Here is a 20,320-nt window from a genome sequence, read left to right on the forward strand (position 1 = left end):
TTTTGAGTTAAAGCTATAAGCATGTGAAAACCACATTTATAATGGCAGCTGTCTGCAAATGTAATTATAGAGAGTGCATCCAGGCAACCATTATATATTAAAGGCATTTCATCCTGGTGAGCTGTAGAAGTGTGAGTTTTATGCTGTGCATCGAACACAATTATATTGCACATAGAAGGCGATGAGCAAGTCTTTGCCAGTGAACCCCTTGAACCCAACTGAAGTGCTGGATCCTTGAATGTGCATTTGCTTCAGATCTTGCCCTGAACTTCCATCTGAGGGTGTGTAATTTTTTTTAATCAAAATTTAATTGCAGCCCAATTAAACACTTCAGCTTCTCCTTAAATATGTGAGGTATGATAAGAACCGGATTTACTTGGGTGCATGACTTTGCACATACTATTCAGTTAGCGCTGCCAAATCATTTCCCTCTGTTCTGTCTGTAACTCCCATTACTATCTGCCTTTGCCAAAATTAACTAGCTGTGTGGTGTGAGCAGATGCTGAAAACATGAGCCATTGAATCAGGGTCATGCAGGAGACAGAAATGAATGTTCCCAGAAACTGTACGGTTACATTTCTCTAGGAAGAAAACAGCAGTGTATTTACACCATGCTGAGTCCCAAGAACTAAAAATAAAACATAAAAAAAATTCTTAAGATTTTGAGGAATTTAGGGCTACATTTAACTCTGAGGTGCAAATGCTCCGCAACAGATCTATCTAAGTTTTCTGTTACAAAGGACACCAAGTGCCATGAAATACTGTGCTTATGTGTCTAGGGCAAGATACCGGGAAGTTCAGACAGTCAAGAAAGGATGCTGAAGTGTTTTAAGATACTAGCTCAGAAATAAAAGTGTAGGTTCATTTCCCTGCTGTGCTTAGATTTTTTTTATGTGACATTGAGTGAGTGATTTAATCTTTCTTTTGTTCCCCAGTTCTCCATCTGTAAAACGGGGCTGGTGCTCTTTCCTTCTTTATGGTATACAGTGCCTGTAATTTATGATGTGCTCATGAGTTGTAGCAATAGGGTCTTTGAAAGCCCATAAACATTTGATTTGTTTAGCTTCACCCTTAAAGAGAACTTCAGTGCTGTGCAAGGGCTGTTTGGTGCCATCTTTAGCTCTTTAATGGTTTCCGCATCAATATTGTTCCGTTCAAAACTGAAATGAAGTTGTTTGTTGTTTTGCTTTTCCTCTCCTTTAAAGAAATCTGGATTTTGATAGTTAGATAATTGCTGTTTTCCCTTGAACTGGGAGTTCTCGGGCCAGATCCTCCTCTCTGCCAGCCGGGCTTGCTGTAAACAGTGTGAAAGGAGGAGCTGGATATGGAAACACGTACATGTACATGTGAAGGGGAAAGTTTGCATGTCTAGTGGTAATGCTTCCAGCAGAGTAGGGTCTTTCTTTCTTAGGTCACTTGGCTCTGCTGTCCCTGTGTGGCTGCATGGCTGTAATCAGCGGTGTGGAGCTCAGCACCCCCTCAGCGTGAGTCTGGATGGAGAGCCGGGACCTGTTCTCATCAGCACAAGCAATTTCAGACTCATAATGGGCTGGTGGTAACCTCACGAGAGATAAAAAAACTTAATTATGCCCATAGGGAGTCATCAAATGTCTTTACTCTTTGCGTATTTTTACATTCATGTAGTTTCAGGTTTTGAAGTTCTTCACATTCTGTCAAAACCTCAGTGAATTTGGTTCTGGATTTTTCTTTAACTTTTTAAAAGCAGACTTAATGCCATTCCCATTTCTGAGAACACATTTACAACTACTTTTACCTATACCTTTATGTCAATGTGTAAGTATAATACAAAATGCCACAAAATACCACTGCGCAGTATTAACTGTAAGTCGATCAGCACTTCATTAATTCTCCAATAGCAAAAAATAAGCAGCTGGGTAGAGTATTATGCAAAACTCTTGTCCTTTGACATGCGGGACCTTGGATCTAATCCCACTTTTTCGTCATCATAACGAAATTAATTTGGTGGTGTCAGCTGAGTTCGTATTGCAAAACCAGCACGTGGAAATCAGCAGCGCCGTTGGTTTCTTTACTCAGGAGAGCCTTGGAGCTTAGGTTGTCTAGAAACTGAAACTTTCCACCTCTAGACATTATGTCTCTTCCAGGTCACGCACGAAATGACTTGGGGAGGCAGCGTGGAGAAGTTGGTGTCGTGGCAGCCTGCCTGACACCTGCCAGCCTAGTAAATGTCTGTGGGATTTTCCTTCCATCTCCCTTCACATTCATATATAATTTCTCTGATTTGTATTTTGTGAATTATTAACAAGCTTCACCTTGTCTCCTAAGGTTATAAAGGATGTGTGCAGCAACTGTACGGGAGCGGTAGACTCTGATGGGCCGTTGTCTAGTTCTCCAGTGCACAAGACGGAGCTGGAAAAGGTAAAGTTATTGAAATGATGAATGCAAAATTCCTTGTGATTACTTATTATAGACGCACTGCTAGGCAATGCATGGTTTAGGGGATGTTTGGACCATGAAGCTGAAATTGAATTTAGATTCTGGATTTCATGTATTGACTTTTTCATGTGAGACCGTTTTCTGGGGCATTCTTCAATAACTTGTGCTGACTTGTGCCACTGTCTTAGACTGTTGGCCCTTGTGTCGTTTTTGTCTGGATACGTGCACACATCCTACAGAATTAAGACTCCTGCCACATCTACTCACTTGGTCACAACCAGCCAGCGGGTCTGATATGTGTGCTGTGATGCAGAGACACTCTCTGTTGCAAAGAGCAAGTGGGGATGTGACCCTCGGGGAAGAATAGCTGAAGATTATACAGAAGTTTTCAGGGAAAGTCTTTTGGTTTTGAGACTTTAGTTCTTGAAGAGCTCCCTGGGCATGCTGAGGTCACTGTTTTGGCAGACCCTTTCAAGCATTCGTGCCTCAACACAGAAACTTGGCTATTCACATGTGGTTGTCTCTGCTGCCTTGACTCAGCAGGATATGAGAGCAAGAATTAGGAAGGAGAACAGCCCTGCCCTGAACAATCAGTACATTAACAGCACCGACTTAAGCCCCTGCTCTGTTAAGGCATCCGTGTGAGCAGATGCGTCTGCACACCCTGCTTAAAAGCCCCCGTGACAAAGGTTTCATCACTAAATTCCTGATGGCAAATTCTAACCCCATGGTGGAAGGACGCTACAGTCAGTAGCGTTACATTGCATTGCACCTGGGATAGTAAAAGCAAAGCATGTTCGTTCCGTGCCAGCTCAGACCTCCTGATTTCACAAGGCAAAAAGCTGTTGTGTTGCATGCTTGCACGCACCTGCAGAGTGTTAAGACAGTAACCGAAAGTGACATAAAATAGGTGTTTTCTAAAAGGTGTGCCATGAAAAAGGGTAGCAAAACTTCTCATTTGTTTCTTTTTGGGATAATCAGTAAATCTTCTGCATGGCTTCGCTACTCATGAGTAATGTGCTTACCAAAACTGTGCCGGCATAAGCTCTTTACTGCGTCATCCTGTGTCTTGTACACAACCATGACAGAATAATCAGTGCTGAAAATTTATTTCAAAAGCCTCTCTTTTGTGGCTATTGGAAGTACTGAAGCACCATGTAGGAATGAACTATTTTCTGATAAGTTGTAATTGTAAATGCATATGTGAAGCATTTTTAAAAGAAATAATTTTAAAATTATTCTTATCTATGTAATTGTTAATTGCTTATCAGATTAATAAACAGCAACATTTAGACTCTAGATATTAATGAAAAATATATTGTGTAATAAGAACTATTTACTTATGATTATTTCACTGTTTTGACTCTATTTTCAAATATAGACCCGTTTTGTGGTTTCTGTGCTTTTCTAAAGCCTATATGGCAATGTAAATAAACTCTCTAAAACTGAATTTTTCACTGTCTGCTATTTGTCTTCCAAGTGGATGAGAGCTTGAAATGTGTTGTATTTCACAGTAAGCATATTTTTAAATTGACTCGCGTCGTTTGGCGGTAGTGCCCACATTGTCTGTCAGCTAATCTCTCTGTCCCTGCAGAAGCTGTCGTCTGAGAGGCCAAGCTCAGATGGGGAGGGTGCTGTGGAAAATGGCATCACTACCGTGTGCAATGGAAAAGAGCAAGGTACATCTCAGACGCAGAGATGCTTGGTGGAAACTATATGTGCATATAGAGAGCCATAGGTGCTGAAATACCTGGCTTTTGTCTTTTAAAAATGGGCAGTAAAGTTTTTTAATATTTTTATTAGGATTAAATTTAACGTGAAAGCTGAATTATGTTAAGAGTGGCTCCTTAAAACTTTGCAGGAACAGAAGGCATTTGATGTTGTCGTTGTGCAGGTAAAATCAATATAATTAGTACAAGGAAACAGAATATAGAAATTTTGACTTAGGCTTTTGTGTATTCAAAAGTACAGTTTTTCAGAGCTTGAGTGACCACTATAAGCAACTAACAGTTGCTTTTATTAACTGTAACTGTATAGTGGCAACATAAATTATGGGTGTATAGCTTCTAAGCAAAAAAGCTATCATTGAACAGAAGGAAAGAATCACGTGTATTAGATATATGTGTATGTATACACATATATACAGTTTATATATTTGTGTTTACACAGATACATATATATAAAAACATTTATGATTATTAACATACTAAAATATAAATAATCATGTACTATCAGTGGGTTTGTGTATATAATCTTACATATGCTACTTTGGAGCCATGCGTGTTTTGTAGTCCTTATAACCTTACAGAGGCACATCCCAAACCCAGAGGGAATTTTGTCTGAGTTATGTCTAAAAATCTCAACCCCTGTGCTCTCTTCCCCCGTCGCTCCCCCCTCCCTGCTCCTCAAAGCAGAAGAAATTCTGTGACTTTGTTAACTTGCCGTATAGCAATGGTATCATTTAGAGAAGGCATTTTTCTGCAGCTGTCAAGCTGAAGGGTAATGTGAGCTGCAGTGAGCACAATGTCGATACTGGCCTTGGTGCCAGCGCTGTCTCGCCTTTTGACTCATTTCCTTTATCTTCTCCCTGGGTCGTTTTCCAACATTTCCTGACTATACAGATCTCTGACATACCCAACGGTATGGAACAATGTCAGGTCTTGTGGTTTCTAGAAGCTGTGGTACATGGTTAAATTTCACCATATAAAATCTTCTACTAAGCTTTCAAAAAGCACACTACTGTTTTAGCCTCTGAAACCTGCCGAGAAACATCTGTGACCCAAAAGCTTGTTGTCCATGATGTCCAAAAGTGCCTGGTGGCTCAGGTGCCCTATGGGAGACAGGCTGATGGAGCACATGCTGCTGGAAAACCAGCTCAGCTTAGGTGTCTCAAGGAGGGTAATTAAAAATACCAGTTGCTTTTGAAAATTGTTCCCTTCAATATGTGGTAATAAAAAGAATAGGTATTAATGACTGAAAGGAGATTAAAATATCCCTGGCATCATTTTAAGTGGTTCTGGATGAAGTTACACTTTTTTTGTTTTTTTAAACAACGGATAGGAAATACTTAAGGGAGTACGTGGGAAGGGAGACTCCGGAGAGCAGTCGTCTCCAGCCGTCACCCATCGGCCAGCCTCTGCTCTGCTCTTAACCAGCTGCTCGTTTTGCTGTGGGGAAGGAAATGAGAAGAAAAGGCTTTTGTGACAAAGAATCACTGGCTGTCAGGCAATCGATGTATTCTTTAGACTCGAAAAGATTGAGTCATGAAGGCCTTATTTCTGGTGCCTCTCAGTTCTGCAGAATAAAACAGCAGTGTGAAAGGAAGATAGAGCAGGAAAACAAACAAACAAAAAAAGCACTGAAATGGGCTTATTCCACTGTCTGTTCATGCTGCTGAGAATGGTTCCTTTGGGCTTCTGTCTGAGAGAGATGAGTTTTTCTCAGTCTCTGGGTTTTTTCAATGCTTTTCATCTCCTACCCACTCAACAGCCACAGTCGGTCATCGGCTGCCTCTGCGTGGGATGGAAACCTGTCTGCGGGCAGGTGCTGCCTTGGGGTCATCCCTCAGGCAGAGGGATGAACATGATGATCCCCCACGAGCAGATGGACGGATGGCCTTCCTCCCTCAAACATGGGAACTCGTTGCGCGTTTAGGGAGCACAATATACGTTGTGAACACCCCTCCCTTAGGAAGAGAGAATTAGACCTTCGCTTGCACACGTGCGTCGCTGTATTGGAGTTTGCTGGTGAACAGCAAAATCCGTGCCTGAAAAGCTGCCTTTGCCCCTCAGCACCGCACGCAGCAGGTGACAGATTTGTACAGTCTTGGCTATGGATACAATTTCTAAATAATGTTCCATGATTGCTAACAATTAAACTAAATATGATAAATTATCCCATTGTGAGTCCCAAACTGCTTCTCTATTTCTGTGCATTCTTCTTCCCAGCTCATCAATTCAAATAGTCATTTTTCCTGTGAACGTTTGGTCCCTTTTTTATTTCCCCTCAGTTTACACAAGTCCATAACTGCTAAATGTTCCCTGTTGCAAAGGGAATTGATATGTCAGGGATAAAGTTACAGCAGCCCAATCAGTAACTATCCTAAATGTATTTTTCACACAAATTATGTATCAGGACAAGTTGATGGATAATTTTGCTACTCAGTCAGTTAGCAAGGAGACTTGCTCTGTGGATGGAATCCAAATAAGGCTGAATGCAATTTCTGAAAGTTCATTTCATTTTCTTTGTTCTGTTTTGCAAGTAAAAGGTCTTCTTTTTGGATTCTGTTCACTCTTAGAACCTTTTTTTTTTTTTTCAACAAGTTTATTAGGATTTTAGTCAGGTAGGCACTTTTAAAAGTTATAACCATAGTCCTCGCCATGTTTCTTTTCAGCAGCTCAACGTCTCAGTGCACGGAGCTGTAATATTACTAGTATCGTATTAAGTTAAAGGAAGCAGAGACTGGATGTTAGCAAAATACCCCTTTTCAGCAGAGCTTTTTCTTTCAAGCCTGCATGATCACAAAAAGGGTCAATCTTTTCATTGAAGGCTTATACTGATCCCATTGACTTAATTGTTAGTAGCTAATTTATAAGTCTTGTCCTTCTAAAAGGCCCATTGTGGTAAGATACCTTAACCTAATTGTACACAGCAGGGGCATTTTCGATGGACGAGCGTAGTCTGTCTGTGTTGTATATTTAATTGGTGAAGTATTTTGAGGTAAGTGTTTAGGAGCATGAAGGATCGTCTGGCTGGATTTTTATTCTCATGTATACAGGCGAAATTCATATGCAGATAGCTCAGGCATACTGATAAATTAGATGACCACTGGTGTGGAAAGAGGCTTTCAGCTTGATTACAGCTGGCTACGCTGCAGCACACTTGAAGCTTTACAGAGATGAGCCAGGGGCTCATGAGGTAATAGGAGCCAACACGGAAACACCAGGGAAATACCTCCAAGGATTTAAGGGGCGCACCTCTAAAAAGGTCACAGGGCTGACAGCCCAGCTGAGGTGCCTCTACACCAATGCACACAGCATGGGCAGCAAACAAGAGGAGCTGGAAACCACTGCGCAGCAGGAAAACTATGATATAGTCGCCATCACAGAAACAGGGTGGGATGACTCACAGGACTGGAGTGCTGCAATGGATGGCTTGTATCAGAAACAGTGTGGCCAGCAGGCCTAGGGAGGTGATCATCCCCCCTGTACCGTACACTGTACTGTACTGTACACTGGTGAGGCCCCACCTCAAATACTGTGTTCAGTTTTGGGCCCCTCACTACAAGAAAGCCATTGAGGTGCTGGAGCGTGTCCAGAGAAGGGCAATGAAGCTGGTGAGAAGTCCAGAGCACCAGTTCTATGATGAGCAGCTGAGGAAATTGGGGTTGTTTAGCCTGCAAAAAGGAGGTTGAGGGCAGACTTTATCGCTCTCTACAACTACCTGAAGGGAGGTTGTAGCGAGGTGGATGTTGGTCTCTTCTCCCAAGTAACAAGTGATAGGACAAGAGGAAATGGCCTCAAGTTGCACCAAGGGGGGTTTAGGTTGGATATTAGGAATAACTTCTTCACTGAAAGGGTTGGCAAGCACTGGAACAGGCTGCCCAGGGAAGTAGTTGAGCCACCATCCCTGGAGGAATTTAAAGGACTTGTAGCCGTGGTGCTCAGGGACACGGTTTAGTGGTAACTTGGCAGTGTTAGGTTAATGGTTGGACTCAACGATTTTAAAGGTCTTTTCCAACCTAAACTATTCTATTATTCTATGATTCTATGATTAGATTAAATTAAGTTGGAAGCTTGATTTTTGTTTTTCTTATCCTTCTGAATGCCATGATTTTTATAGCACAGAGGTTATTTATAGGCATCCGCATTAGAGAGAGCATATAATGTTTATCTCGTTGCAGTCTTTTGTGCATTGCACATTTGTACAAATGTTCATCTTGCACAAGATTGTTTGTCTGAACTACTGTTTTTATTCAGGTTCTCTCTATTCATTGGTTAATGTAAATACTCTAAAATACACATTTTTGCTTTCTTAATAGTGAAGAGGAAAAAAAGTTCAAAATCAGAAGCCAAGGGCACTGTGACTAAAGTAACAGGGAAAAAAATAACGAAGATCATTGGTTTAGGAAAGAAAAAGCCATCAACAGATGAACAGACCTCATCAGCTGAAGAAGATGTTCCAACATGTGGTAAGTGATTTCTCTCCTTGAGTCTTTAATGCACACTGTGACTAAAACTTTATAAAATTCTAGCCTAGAAATTCCTCTAAAATTGCTTTAGCTGCTATAATTCTTCCCTTGACATCAGAAGGATGCACTCAGACTGAAAAAGGAGTAATCAAGAGCTTATCATTTGAAAAGAGACTAAACGAACTTGACTTTTCAAATAAAATGGTAGCACAGGCTCAGAAGGAGCCTTTGCAAAGGTGGGCACTGGAAAAATTGCTCTTTGCAAAGGTGAGGGGGAAGAGAAGTGTGGACAAAAAGCAGAAAGAAACGAGCTGTTTTCAAACAAATGGATATAAAATGAATATAGGTGGCAATATGGAATAAATTTAGGTTAGGAATTAAAAGAAGGTTCTTGGGAAAGGGATCAAGTCTTTTTTGATAGATTATGGTGAGGTTTTATGGGATAGCAATCAAGACAGCAGTCTTCTGGCCTCAGCCAAAGTGATTTGAGTTTAATTGTGGGTTCCTAAAGTGGTACATATCGGACAAAACTTGAATGAAGTTACAAATTTCTAGTAAGCTATTTTATCTCCTAATGTTGGTCACTCCATATGACAGTTGTAGTGCTTGGCAGCCAAGGAAGTATATAAAAAGGTGTGCAGAAAATGCTTATGTTTTGTATCCTAGCTGTTAATGTTTGCTCACAATTCAGGACTTTGTGCAATGCACTTAGCTGATGTCCTCACAGCTCTGGTATTTTTAAACAGTGCAATGTACTTACATTCTCCTGGTTGCGTTCTGGTGCTCCTGTATGAAGTGACACTTCCACACGTGAATAAGGTTGAATGCACCCTTCTCCCAATCCCTTCCCAAAAATATTTCCATAGAAAGCAATCTGTGAAGCAGTTGCACCAGATTCTGAATTGGTTTCCTCTGTAATTGAGTAGGAAAACTTTGGGAAACCCAGAAATCTGTGATTAGGCAGCAGTTGGCAGAACGCATCCGTGCATGAAGTGTGGCAGATGTGAAAGAAGTAGATCAATGCACCACCGCCGAGAACTTCATAGATCACAGGTGGCTCTCACGCCACACTTTGGGAATCATTCATATAAGCGATCTTTGATTAAATAAGTGTGTGTATATATGTCTATACGTCAGCTAAGTACAGATGTGATTTATCAACCAAAAGAACAGCTGGGAAAAGCTGTGTCCAGCCAGATGCATTGTCCGAAGCATCTGGCTTCCATAAAAGCTCAAACTTCCGGGGTCTCATAGTCCGTTGATTATTCTGTATTATGTGAGATGTTAACCACAGCTGTACGATCTAATTCCTAGTATTTCTATCATTATTTTGGATATGGACATAAATATGGCCATTACTGGTGTCTGCATTTGGCTCTACTCTACGCCACTTGCAGATTTTGTAGGAAAATATGTAAGTGTCTAGGCTTTGGTCATTGCAGGGAGTCTTTGCAGGAGTTTCTCACCAGCAAGAATTTGGCTCAGTGCAACACTCTCTGGGAGGTTGCTCCATAGTTGAAGGCTTTTACACTTTAAAAGGCTCTGCCTCCCATGAACAAAGGGAAAAGCCCAGCGGGGCTGTAGGGGACACCCAGCTAGAGTGGAAAATAAAACCCACCTGCACTGGGAGTCATCACAAGCTCTTCCCTACAGCATCATTGGTCTTTGACTGCCTGGGCTAAGCTGAAGTGCTAAGCCCCAACTGGGAATATACTCAAGGCACTTTGGTCATGTCAGTTGTTGAAGTTTTAAGTAGGGATATGTGGGAGGAAAAGCACGGGATCCTACTTAGTTCAAGTGAAGTAGGAGGGTTTGGAAGAGCTTTTCTGAGAGGTGCATTGGGAGCAGAGGGGAAAACCAAGTACTATCTGAAAAAAAGGACTCACACTCCAAAACAAGCCAGCTGGCTTGCACGTGAAGGGCTTTCCATTTCTAGGGATTAATAGCATAATGCACAGCTATACGGGGTTTTGTTACAGGATGAGGGAGGAGAGCTGGAGTGTGATCATCACAAGGAGCCAAAAATCAGAGGATTGTGCACATCCTCCTTTTTTTTATGGCACTTTCCAAGATGTGCGCAATTCTGATCTGCTATATCCTGTTGGATCAAGCTTTGACATTGGAACCATAATGTTGGAAGGAAAACCCAGAAAAATTAATGATAAGTCATAGTTTTAATGAAAACCAAAGAGATAGCTATCCAACAGGATTAAATGAAAATCAGACCTGCGATAGAAGACAATTTTTTTACATAAATTCTGGCCTGTGCAAGATATCATTTGTTTCCCTCTTCATAGCCTGTTTGGAAGCAGCAACATGCTGGGTTCATGTGCTGTTCACTATATGGAAGCAAAAGTAAAAGATTTTATATTTTTTTTTCACATTCCCAAACTAAATATGGCAGGAAAATTGTGCATTGTCTTGATTGTAAGGTGTGAGTCTGGAAAGATTGTTGCTATGGTACAGAGAAGGAAAAACACAAACGCTGCCCATTTAATGATATTATATGCCTAGACACTATATCTGAGATAGTGCATGATAAGAAAAGTGGGGTTTTTAAAAGGCAATTTGTTCATGAAATTTTGAGGTGTTGTAAGGGTACTGTATTATCCCTTGGAAAAAAAAGATCTTTATTTAAACTTTTGTCTTAAATTTGAGTTGAATTTCATATATATTTACTTCTTGAATTTTAAACTGGTATGAATTTTATTTTTATTGGCATAGGTAGCAATCTGTTAAATTCTGCTTTAGAAGTGTTGCAAACCAAGCCTGAATTCTTCTTTCTAAGTGAAATTAGACCATGTAACATCAACACTTAGTACGTCTTTAAAACACTGATTTTGGATGTTACGGAAGGTAGCTCATCATCTAATTTTATAATACGAGCAGTGATTTTTCCCAGAAAATTTCGGTCAGCCACAGTTATCAAAGCCGTTACATATGGAGAAGGTGGGTCTTCTGTGCGAGCACAGCGGCTGTGTGCATACCTTTTTACCACTGTCCCTCTCCCATTCTTACTAAAGTCTCAGAGATCGGTGTGCTCCTGCTTAACCAGCTGCAGCAGTAACGCAGAACAGCCATTTGCGCGTGAGCGGGATCACATCTTTATACGCTTTTTTTTCGAGGTTATTGGCACACTGAAATTTTTCATTAAAACAAGTGGGGCAGGGTCATTTACTTGTCTTCCTAAAATCCATCTGGACTTTCTATTATAAGAGGAATAACTTGTTTAAGTGCTAGCATTACAGTGAAAAGTGAGGTTTGGGGTTTTTTTTTTCTTTTAAAAAAAAGGCAGGAGTAAAATATCTCACATTTCATTTTATTGCAGGATATCTCAACGTGCTCTCAAATAACCGTTGGCGTGAGCGCTGGTGCAGAGTGAAAGATAATAAACTAATTTTCCACAAGGACAGGACAGATTTGAAGACGCATATTGTTTCTATCCCTCTCCGTGGCTGCGAAGTTATCCCGGGACTGGATTCGAAGCATCCCCTGACCTTCCGCCTGCTCCGAAACGGGCAGGAGGTCGCTGTGCTCGAGGTGCGGTGGTTGCTAATGGCTATGAATCGTAGGAACATACACAAGCTAAATTAGAGAAGCACTTCCATACAACCCGGCCATTCACAAAAATCTTTGGAATAATATTATTGCAGAGCTGGATAATAAATACTAGAAGGAGAAATAAAATATTAAGAGTTGTAGGCAAAGAGAAAACTGAGATTTAATGCGGTTCAGAAATCTTCTCAGTAAGATGCGCTTCTCTACACTGACCTTCCCTTGACCTGCTACTAAAATATCTCTGCTCTTTCTCTATGCACACTTTTACACGAGGGATATAATTACTTTGGTAAATAACTTAGCAATAATTAAATAGTGGATCACTGTTGATGGGAACTCTAGACCTCTTAACTCTGATTTGTCTGCTACTTACGCAAACCACTTTTGCTCAGTCTGTGTCCGTATTAAGGTAATTCTGCAGCAAGAAAATAAAGCGTGCCGCCATCCTGGTGAGTCTCTTGGGCACACCACACGTGTACACGCTGCCACACTCCTCGCACTACAAAGGTCATACCTTCATCTGTGTTAGGCGGGTTAGGATTTTTTAGGGGGCTTTTTTCATCATATTTTCAAAGCTGAAATGAGAAGACACAACACCAAGTATAATATAAAGCCAAATATAAGTATCATAATGAGGCAACCTTTTCCTTTCAGTGGCAGGATGGACACTTTGACCGCTTTGGGTTTCTGACTCCAGGTCACGATGGTCTCACAACCAGGCCTGTTGTATGTGAGCAGTTCAGAGAAGCTGAAAAACTGGAAAGCAGCTCAAGGAACTGTGAAAGGCAATGAAATATTTCAAAAGAATGAGAAATTTAGAAACCGCAGTTTCCTCCTCCCTTTTTCCGTTATTTATTTTGCTACTGTTTAACTTCTCAATTGGTGACTTGAAGCAAAATATGAAAACTTAAAAATTATTTTAATAGTATTCACGTTTGTACATGTGACATTAGGAAAATGAATGCCATCATCTAGACAAATGTATTGGCATTTTTCAAAAAATAACATTAAAATCTCTTCTACTATTTCATTTCTCACACCCCCGCCTCGTTTCTGCTTAGCACTAACGTTTTTTTCTCAGGAGTCATGCTAACTAAAATCCCCCAGCCTAGCACAGGAAAATAATTCTGTTATAGCTTTCAATTTTCTGACGTCTAGAATAAGCATGGCTTGACTCTAAGTCCACTAGCTTTAAATGATTATTTTTTCTTCCTTTTTGGAGATTGCCCACGTTGTATTACATCATAACTGATGAGCACATAGCTTACTTAAAGTGCCTCCTTCTAGAAAAGCACATTTAATAAGAAATCCTGGGGTTTTTAGGAGTTCAGCAGAGATAAACCAAAGCCTCTCATATAAGGTGGCAGCAGTTTGTCAGCCAAGAAGAATGCGCCGTTTTGAAATAATGCTCAGCTCAGTGGCAGACTAACGACCTGACAGATGCTCTTGCCCTCTCCTTGCAGGCATCCTCCTCTGAAGACATGGGCAGGTGGATAGGAATTTTGCTGGCAGAAACAGGGTCTTCGACAGACCCTGGAGCTCTGCACTACGACTACATCGACGTGGAAATGACGGCGAGCGTCATCCAGGCGGCCAAACAGACTTTCTGGTGAGAGGTGTTCAGCTACCCGGGTGTTTCCAGTACTCTGAGAATTTATATCCCTATGTTAACTCCAGTGCCAAGACAGCTTATCAAAATCCACCTCCCCCTTTGCCAGATATTGAGCTCCTGAAGTGTTTCAGCATCGCAGCATGTTAGATGTGTTCATGATTATCATGTTGGCATCCTGCTAAAAGTTCCATAAAAGATGCAGACACCATCCAACTTTACTCAAATCTTTACTCATTTTTTCAGTAAGTCTCCTTATCAAATGCTATATTTTAATCTTTTATTTTGCCTGAGGACTTAGAACTATCCTTGGAAGAGGACAAATATACTGAAATATGTAGCTATGTAGTTCACGTTTATCTATTGGCTGTATTTGCTGTACATATAGCCAATAAGTACAGCATATATTGGCCAGTATATGCTGAACACTAAAAATGTATAGCGAATTTAAGAAGTCTTGGATAATCACATTCTTAGTGTTTCCTTCTCAAGTTCTTTATGATTAATTAAAAACCTCATCAAGCTCACACCAGTCCAATTAATTTCTGGCTTTTAATTTAGAAGGTGGAAATTGGGAAGGTGTCTAGGGCGCAGCACGAAAACTCTGTTTGAATTGCAAATCAGTGCAGTGAATTCCCCATTACTGATCCGGTGCTAAGAAAAGTAATGCATACTTAGCATATATAGTGATTTACATGTTCAAATCAGTTTAGGCATTAAAGCAGTCTTTGGTGGGAAGAGACTGTCATTTTTCCTTGGCTGGATGAGGTTGTTTAGAGACGGAGTGAAGGAACAGTTGGGACAGGCGGGATGTCCCGCTGCAGACGTACCCTGTGGTTTCCTTGGGTCAGAAAGCGGGTGGCCTGAGAAAACAGCTGGCAAAGGCGTCATCCCCCGTCTCACTGCAAAATGAGACGCCCCACACAAATTTGGAATTCGTGGGACTTAATATATTAGAGAATCACACCCCCATCTGCCCACCATACCTTTAAGCAGACTGAAAATGCAAAGAAAAATGGGCAAAAGCTTCTGAGTTTTCCAGAAGAAGATTGTCTTGCCATTAGCGAGGTGTTAAGAGGGCTTTAATGAGGGAAAACGGGCAGTTTATTCAGGATCCAGTTTGAATGACTTCTGATAGAGATCCAAGTGACCGAATGTTCCCACAATCCCAGTTTTGTGAAAACCACATAATTTCGATAGTATCAAAATGCATGTAGCTTACAATTTATGTTAATATTTGTTTTGAAGTTAATAGAGCTCAAAAAGTTTATCCTGCGTTGACATGTATTTTTGCTTCAGTCAGCAGCTAGCAATAACCACACTTAAGAAAGAAATAGAATGGAACCCTTTTCCCCCTGAATACTGCTTCGCTTTCCTTTTCTGAACAAATGTGATATTAATTGGAGCCAAGTGAAAAAACATATGCAACTGGACCACATGTTAGCAAGGAATGTCAAACAACCTGCAAAATAGCAGAACTCCGCTATTAAGAATTAATTAAAATTCATTCGTGTCTTTAGAAGACTGTAAGAGCTTGTTGATAAGCAACTAGAGTAACTGTCTGCTGATTTTCAACTACTCCTAGAAAATGAGGAGAAATTACAATGATACTTAAGTGTTAATAAAATACTATTCTTGCCCTGAATATTAGTATTCCAAATGAACTGCAATTATCATTAAAGCTTTGACTGTCGCACAGTCACTTCAGGATTATTGGTTATTCGGTTCCTGAGACTGATGCTTTGCAAAAACGATCAGCTCTTCATTAATAGTCCCATGAATTTTCTTCATCTAAACCATTAGATATCTAGGCCAGGCTGAAGAAAAAATGCTTCCAAGCAGGTTTTCTCCATTTCCTTTCTCATGTAGCAGTTTCATAATAAAATTAGCTTAGATGGCTACATCCGTAAACAGGATTAATGAGGCTTAGTGAAATAATGCTTCTGAAGTGTTTGCAGATACTTAGATAAATCTTAGCTGCCTTTGGTGGTGGAAATAGTTACTACAGGTGCATCAGATGTCATAAATGAATATCCTAGTTTTCAGACATGGTTATTATGCATCACACTCATCGAAGCTACTTAAATAGAAAGAAATACAATAGTGACTCCAAATGCAGTCCTTCAGACTAACCAGAAACACTTGAGCAATGTTCTTCATTAAGAGGAACAGTAAACAAATGCAGCCTTTTAATAATGTCTAATAAAGTATGAGATGTGATAAAGTTAAAAACATTTTTTATCATGGAATTTATCTAGGGCTTTTTGCTGTTTGTTTGTTTGAAGTAAGAAAAGCTTCTGTCTAATGAATATTCCACCCTCGCCCTGCCCTGAAAGGTTCACACCGAACTGGGCAGGTTTGTTCCTCCTGTGAGCCCGGATCTCCCGCGGCTCAGGTGAGCCGCAGTTGGATGAGGTCTGGCTCCCTCCGAATGAGAAATTCAATGGACTCCATGTTATTCCAAACCTAAAAGAAAGCAACTGTTGGAAACCACAGCATTCTTGAGCTGCAGCCAGCGCTACAGAAGACCCTCTCTGCTTTAGTAGGGCTTTATCATATTTTATGAATGTCAGCACAGAGTCTGAATAGTTCCATTGTTTGGGATGGAAAGCTTTGTTTTCCCATTCACGTACACCTGAAGCTATAGGAATTATTTGGGATCTCACTCTATACCTCGTTCAATTTTAGCAGTTGCTACAAAGGGAGACTCGCCCTCGGGGTCGTTACTGCTATTGGGCCTGATTCTGCCATTTTCCACACTGTTAGGTCTTTGCTCACGACACAAAGCCCGTTGTGGTCCATGGTATCTTGCATGTGTTCTGCAGAATTACAGTAAAACAAGCTGCAATGTTGATTTTGGAGAGGGAGGGTGAAACAAATAAAACATACATATATATCATATACATATGCATATGCATATACATATCTCTCTCCCCCTGTTGAAGTGTCCAGAGGGCTGAAATACAGCAAGAATGAACACACAGAGTATTTGCATGCACAGTTACCCCGAGCTGGGAAGCATAGTGCCATTCTGCACACTCTACCCAGCCTAAAGTGCTGATACGGAAATGAAAAATTCCCAGATTTTGAGGAAGAAAACATTCAGCAAATTTCGATAGAAATGTTAACTTAGATTTCATCAGTAACACTTTTTTTTTTTTCCAAATTTTTGCTCTCTCCCAGTTCCTAAGTTCGCATCCCCCTGGAGCACACATGCACCCAGAAACACCTGCTTCTCCCTGATGCAGACAACAAGGGAACTTTTATGGGACACTGGCAAGCTGGTTTATAACATAGATCAGCAGGTTCCCATGTAAACATGCCACTGAGCAGTTACAGCTGTTGCCCTCCTGGCTTCCACACAGTCGTATCCCCGCTGTAAGAACGGAGGACAGGAACATATGGTTTAATATTGGCTGCTAGCAGCAACATGTGAGTAGCAAAAGAAAGAAAACTGTCCGCAGCTTTCTTGCAGGAAGTGAGAAGATATGTGCTTCCAGGCTGCATAATCGGATACAGGGAACATACCACTGAATCATCATTTAGACTTAGGCTCAAGTGCTGGTTTTTATTATTTTTATTTTGCTTTATTCAGTTTTATGAACAGGCGAGTTATATCTACAAATCCGTATCGGGGAAGCACTGCCAATGGCTACGCCTGTCCGAGTGGAATGGCACTTCATTACGATGATGTTCCCTGCATAAATGGATCGGTAAGAATTGAATTTGCACAGAACGAATGGTTTGCATGTGTTGAATGCATGGACATCTGAAAATTATATTATCTAAAAAGCCCCACTGGGTAGCTTCCAAATGAACTCCTATTTTTCTGATTGGGGGCTGCAAACTCCTCTCACACCTACGGAGTATTAGGGGTGTGGGACATATTGTTTACATTAACCTGCACACGAGCCAACGTGCATTTAGAAAGCGGTTGCCTGTTGACGATTGGTTGCCAAGTCCTTGAATATAATACTCACTCGAGGGGGTACTTTTTAGATCACACTGGACCTGGCAAAATTAAGGACTCAGTTATACCAGGCATTTTTTGGTGTCTGTTGAAAAAAAAAACCACCCAAAACCCAAACACTTCTTAGTCCCTGGAGCTGCATTCCTCATGACAGCAGGTACTGCTCATCGCAAAGGAGAACCACAGTGTTCCCTGCCATCTTCATAACTTGCAGAGCTGATTGTAGGCAGATGTGTAATAGGGTTTAACACATATATGTGGTCCTCAAAAAGATTTACAGGGGAGCTACAGCTCTTCATTTGGGCTGCTTCATGAAGTGCCCCCCCCCCCCCCCAAGGCTGAACTCCAGAGAAATTCAGAGTTTGAAAGTGTGAAGTGGACTGCAAGTTCAGTCCTCCATCGTGTATTAGTAATGTCATAAAGATGGTAGAAGGCCCCTCTTGGGACCAACGCACGACCACATGTGTGGTGAGTAGTCTGTATGTGTAGGTCTTGGATGTGCTCCTGCCTTTGTATGAGTAGTGTACAGCCACGGCCAGGATGGATTAAGGAAGGATATTTGGCAACCAGGTTGGTTTCTTTTAAGATTAATTGAATGAATCACTGGAGTATTGTTGTTGAGCTTTCCATTTTTCTGAAAAGAAAAAAAAAAACAAAAGCAAAAAAAAGGAATGGCCTGTGGCTATTTTAGCTGGTTAGCTCAGAACAATAATTCTCCAGCAAATAAAATGTAATACAAGCATACCAGCAGCTGGTATTCACTGGAAAGACATATAGCCTGAAGAAAGGGGGGAAAAAAAAAAGAAAAAAGAAAAAACCCTTTTGGCTTCTGCTAACTGTTAGGCCATATTACTTTTAACAACTCATGTAGCAGATTTAATCCCACAGATCCATCTGTGATGTCTGTGAGTATCCCTCTGTTAACAAAGCCTGCTCGTGCCCCCTCAGTGCTAGAGCTAACAACGGAAGGTGCTGTCTATGAAACAGCAAGGGTGATAGGGCAGTGCCGGCTTGCTCCCGCTATGGAAAATGCACCGGACTGAGCCTACGAGCCATGTAATGCAATGCTTCCTTTCCACACTGTGTCCTCCCCTCCTCTTTCTAAATAGTTTGATTCAAACAGAAGCAATAAGCATATACTTGCTAAACACCACGGGCTTGCTACGGTCAAAAGGATTACTAATGTTTTCACTTTGCTTAGGAGGTGCTGCATGGTGAATTGTGTACTAACTGCCAAAGTGTATGTGTTGCAGTGGGAACCAGAAGATGGCTTTCCTTCTTCTCGTAGCAGGAACATTGGAGAAGAAATGCTTTATGATAACGCAGGCCTGTACGATAACTTGCCGTCTCCAAAAATCTTTGCGCGCTATCCGCCAGCTGACAGAAAGCCCAATAGGTTATCTACTGACAAACTCTCCTCTAACCATTACAAATACCCTGTCTCATCCAATCTGTCTTCTGCTCAGTCTGTCACTAATACCTCTGCTGTGGGGAGGGGATCTGGCTCCCAGGTACTGTACTATTTAATACTTAACAAAGCTTTTTAATTTTTTTGTTGTTGTTCTGTTTATCTGCTTGTTATCTAAAGGGCCTTGGGCTACTTCAGTCCCTTAGTCTTAGCGCCGAAGTGCTTGGAGCTTAGTCATGGGCCCACTGCAAATGGAACAGGTTTGCTAAGTTGTAAATGCTGATACACAAGTTCTTGGTGATTTACAAATTGTGGATAACAACAAAAAATATAGATGTGACCTTCAAACTTAACCTGAGTGCATGTCTAGATGCCTTCTGTCCCCTTAGGCAGTGATGGCTTAAAAAAAAATAAAAGACAAATATGACTTGGCCGTGATAGAAAATTTGCTTCTCTAGAATGTTACTGATCTGTATATTATATTACTATTTTTATATATATTGTGAAAATATATACATCGTAACATATATTATATCCTGTCTGTTCTAAGTTATATTGTATATAGTGTGTATGTACCATATTTAAATTACTGACTGTTATTTTCTTCCCCTAAAAAAACCTAAGCCTATGTCTATGCTACTTTCTGAGGACAGCCTCAGGCTTCTGGACCTCAGCTGAAATGAAAGCGAAGCGAAAGAGAAATGAAATCCTGTGTGCTCAGTCTCAATAGCAGTCAGGCAGATCCCAGCTGGGGAGCAGAGCAAACCTCGCTCGCAGCCACACGGGGACCTTCTCCAAAGCCCGTAGCCAGTCTCCAAAAGCTGGTCATTGGCATAAACCTGTGAATGTATCACAAAGATGAGTGGTTTTTAATCTAATCTGAAGTGGAACAGTTAGATAAATGGTTCCATTGAATAATACCTGCCATATTGCGTGTTAATTCACTTAACCCCTATAAAAACTTCACATGGGAATATTAGAATTCAGTGAAGTTGCAGAATGTATACAGACCCGAGCAAGAATTGCCCTGATCTTAGGCTGCAGCAGCAGATTTTGCTACACGCCAAGTTCAGTCCTCAAAAGCTTTTGGAAGCAGGTGCCGAGAGCGTGGCACACGTGTGCCCTGTGCTGGGCAAAGGCATCCCCCACGGAAATGCTACCCTTAACCAA

General features: G+C 41.0%; 1 protein-coding gene across 3 annotated transcripts in view; it reads left to right on the forward strand.

The window, feature by feature from the left end:
- The window catches only part of AFAP1 (actin filament associated protein 1), a 117,401-nt gene that overhangs the window by 87,495 nt on the left and 9,586 nt on the right, over positions 1 to 20,320 (forward strand). For 2 of the 3 annotated variants that reach the window (XM_074587499.1, XM_074587498.1), the window contains exons 7-12: positions 2,305 to 2,397; positions 4,010 to 4,094; positions 8,456 to 8,605; positions 11,934 to 12,145; positions 13,627 to 13,772; positions 17,368 to 17,485. In XM_074587499.1, coding sequence (XP_074443600.1) covers positions 2,305 to 2,397; positions 4,010 to 4,094; positions 8,456 to 8,605; positions 11,934 to 12,145; positions 13,627 to 13,772; positions 17,368 to 17,485 — 804 coding nt within the window. Of the gene's footprint in view, positions 1 to 2,304; positions 2,398 to 4,009; positions 4,095 to 8,455; positions 8,606 to 11,933; positions 12,146 to 13,626; positions 13,773 to 17,367; positions 17,486 to 18,995; positions 19,254 to 20,320 lie in introns of all 3 variants that reach the window. The other variant, XM_074587500.1, reaches the window with a different exon arrangement.

This window comes from Larus michahellis, chromosome 5 (genome assembly GCF_964199755.1).
Source record: "Larus michahellis chromosome 5, bLarMic1.1, whole genome shotgun sequence".
NCBI lineage: Eukaryota > Metazoa > Chordata > Aves > Charadriiformes > Laridae > Larus > Larus michahellis.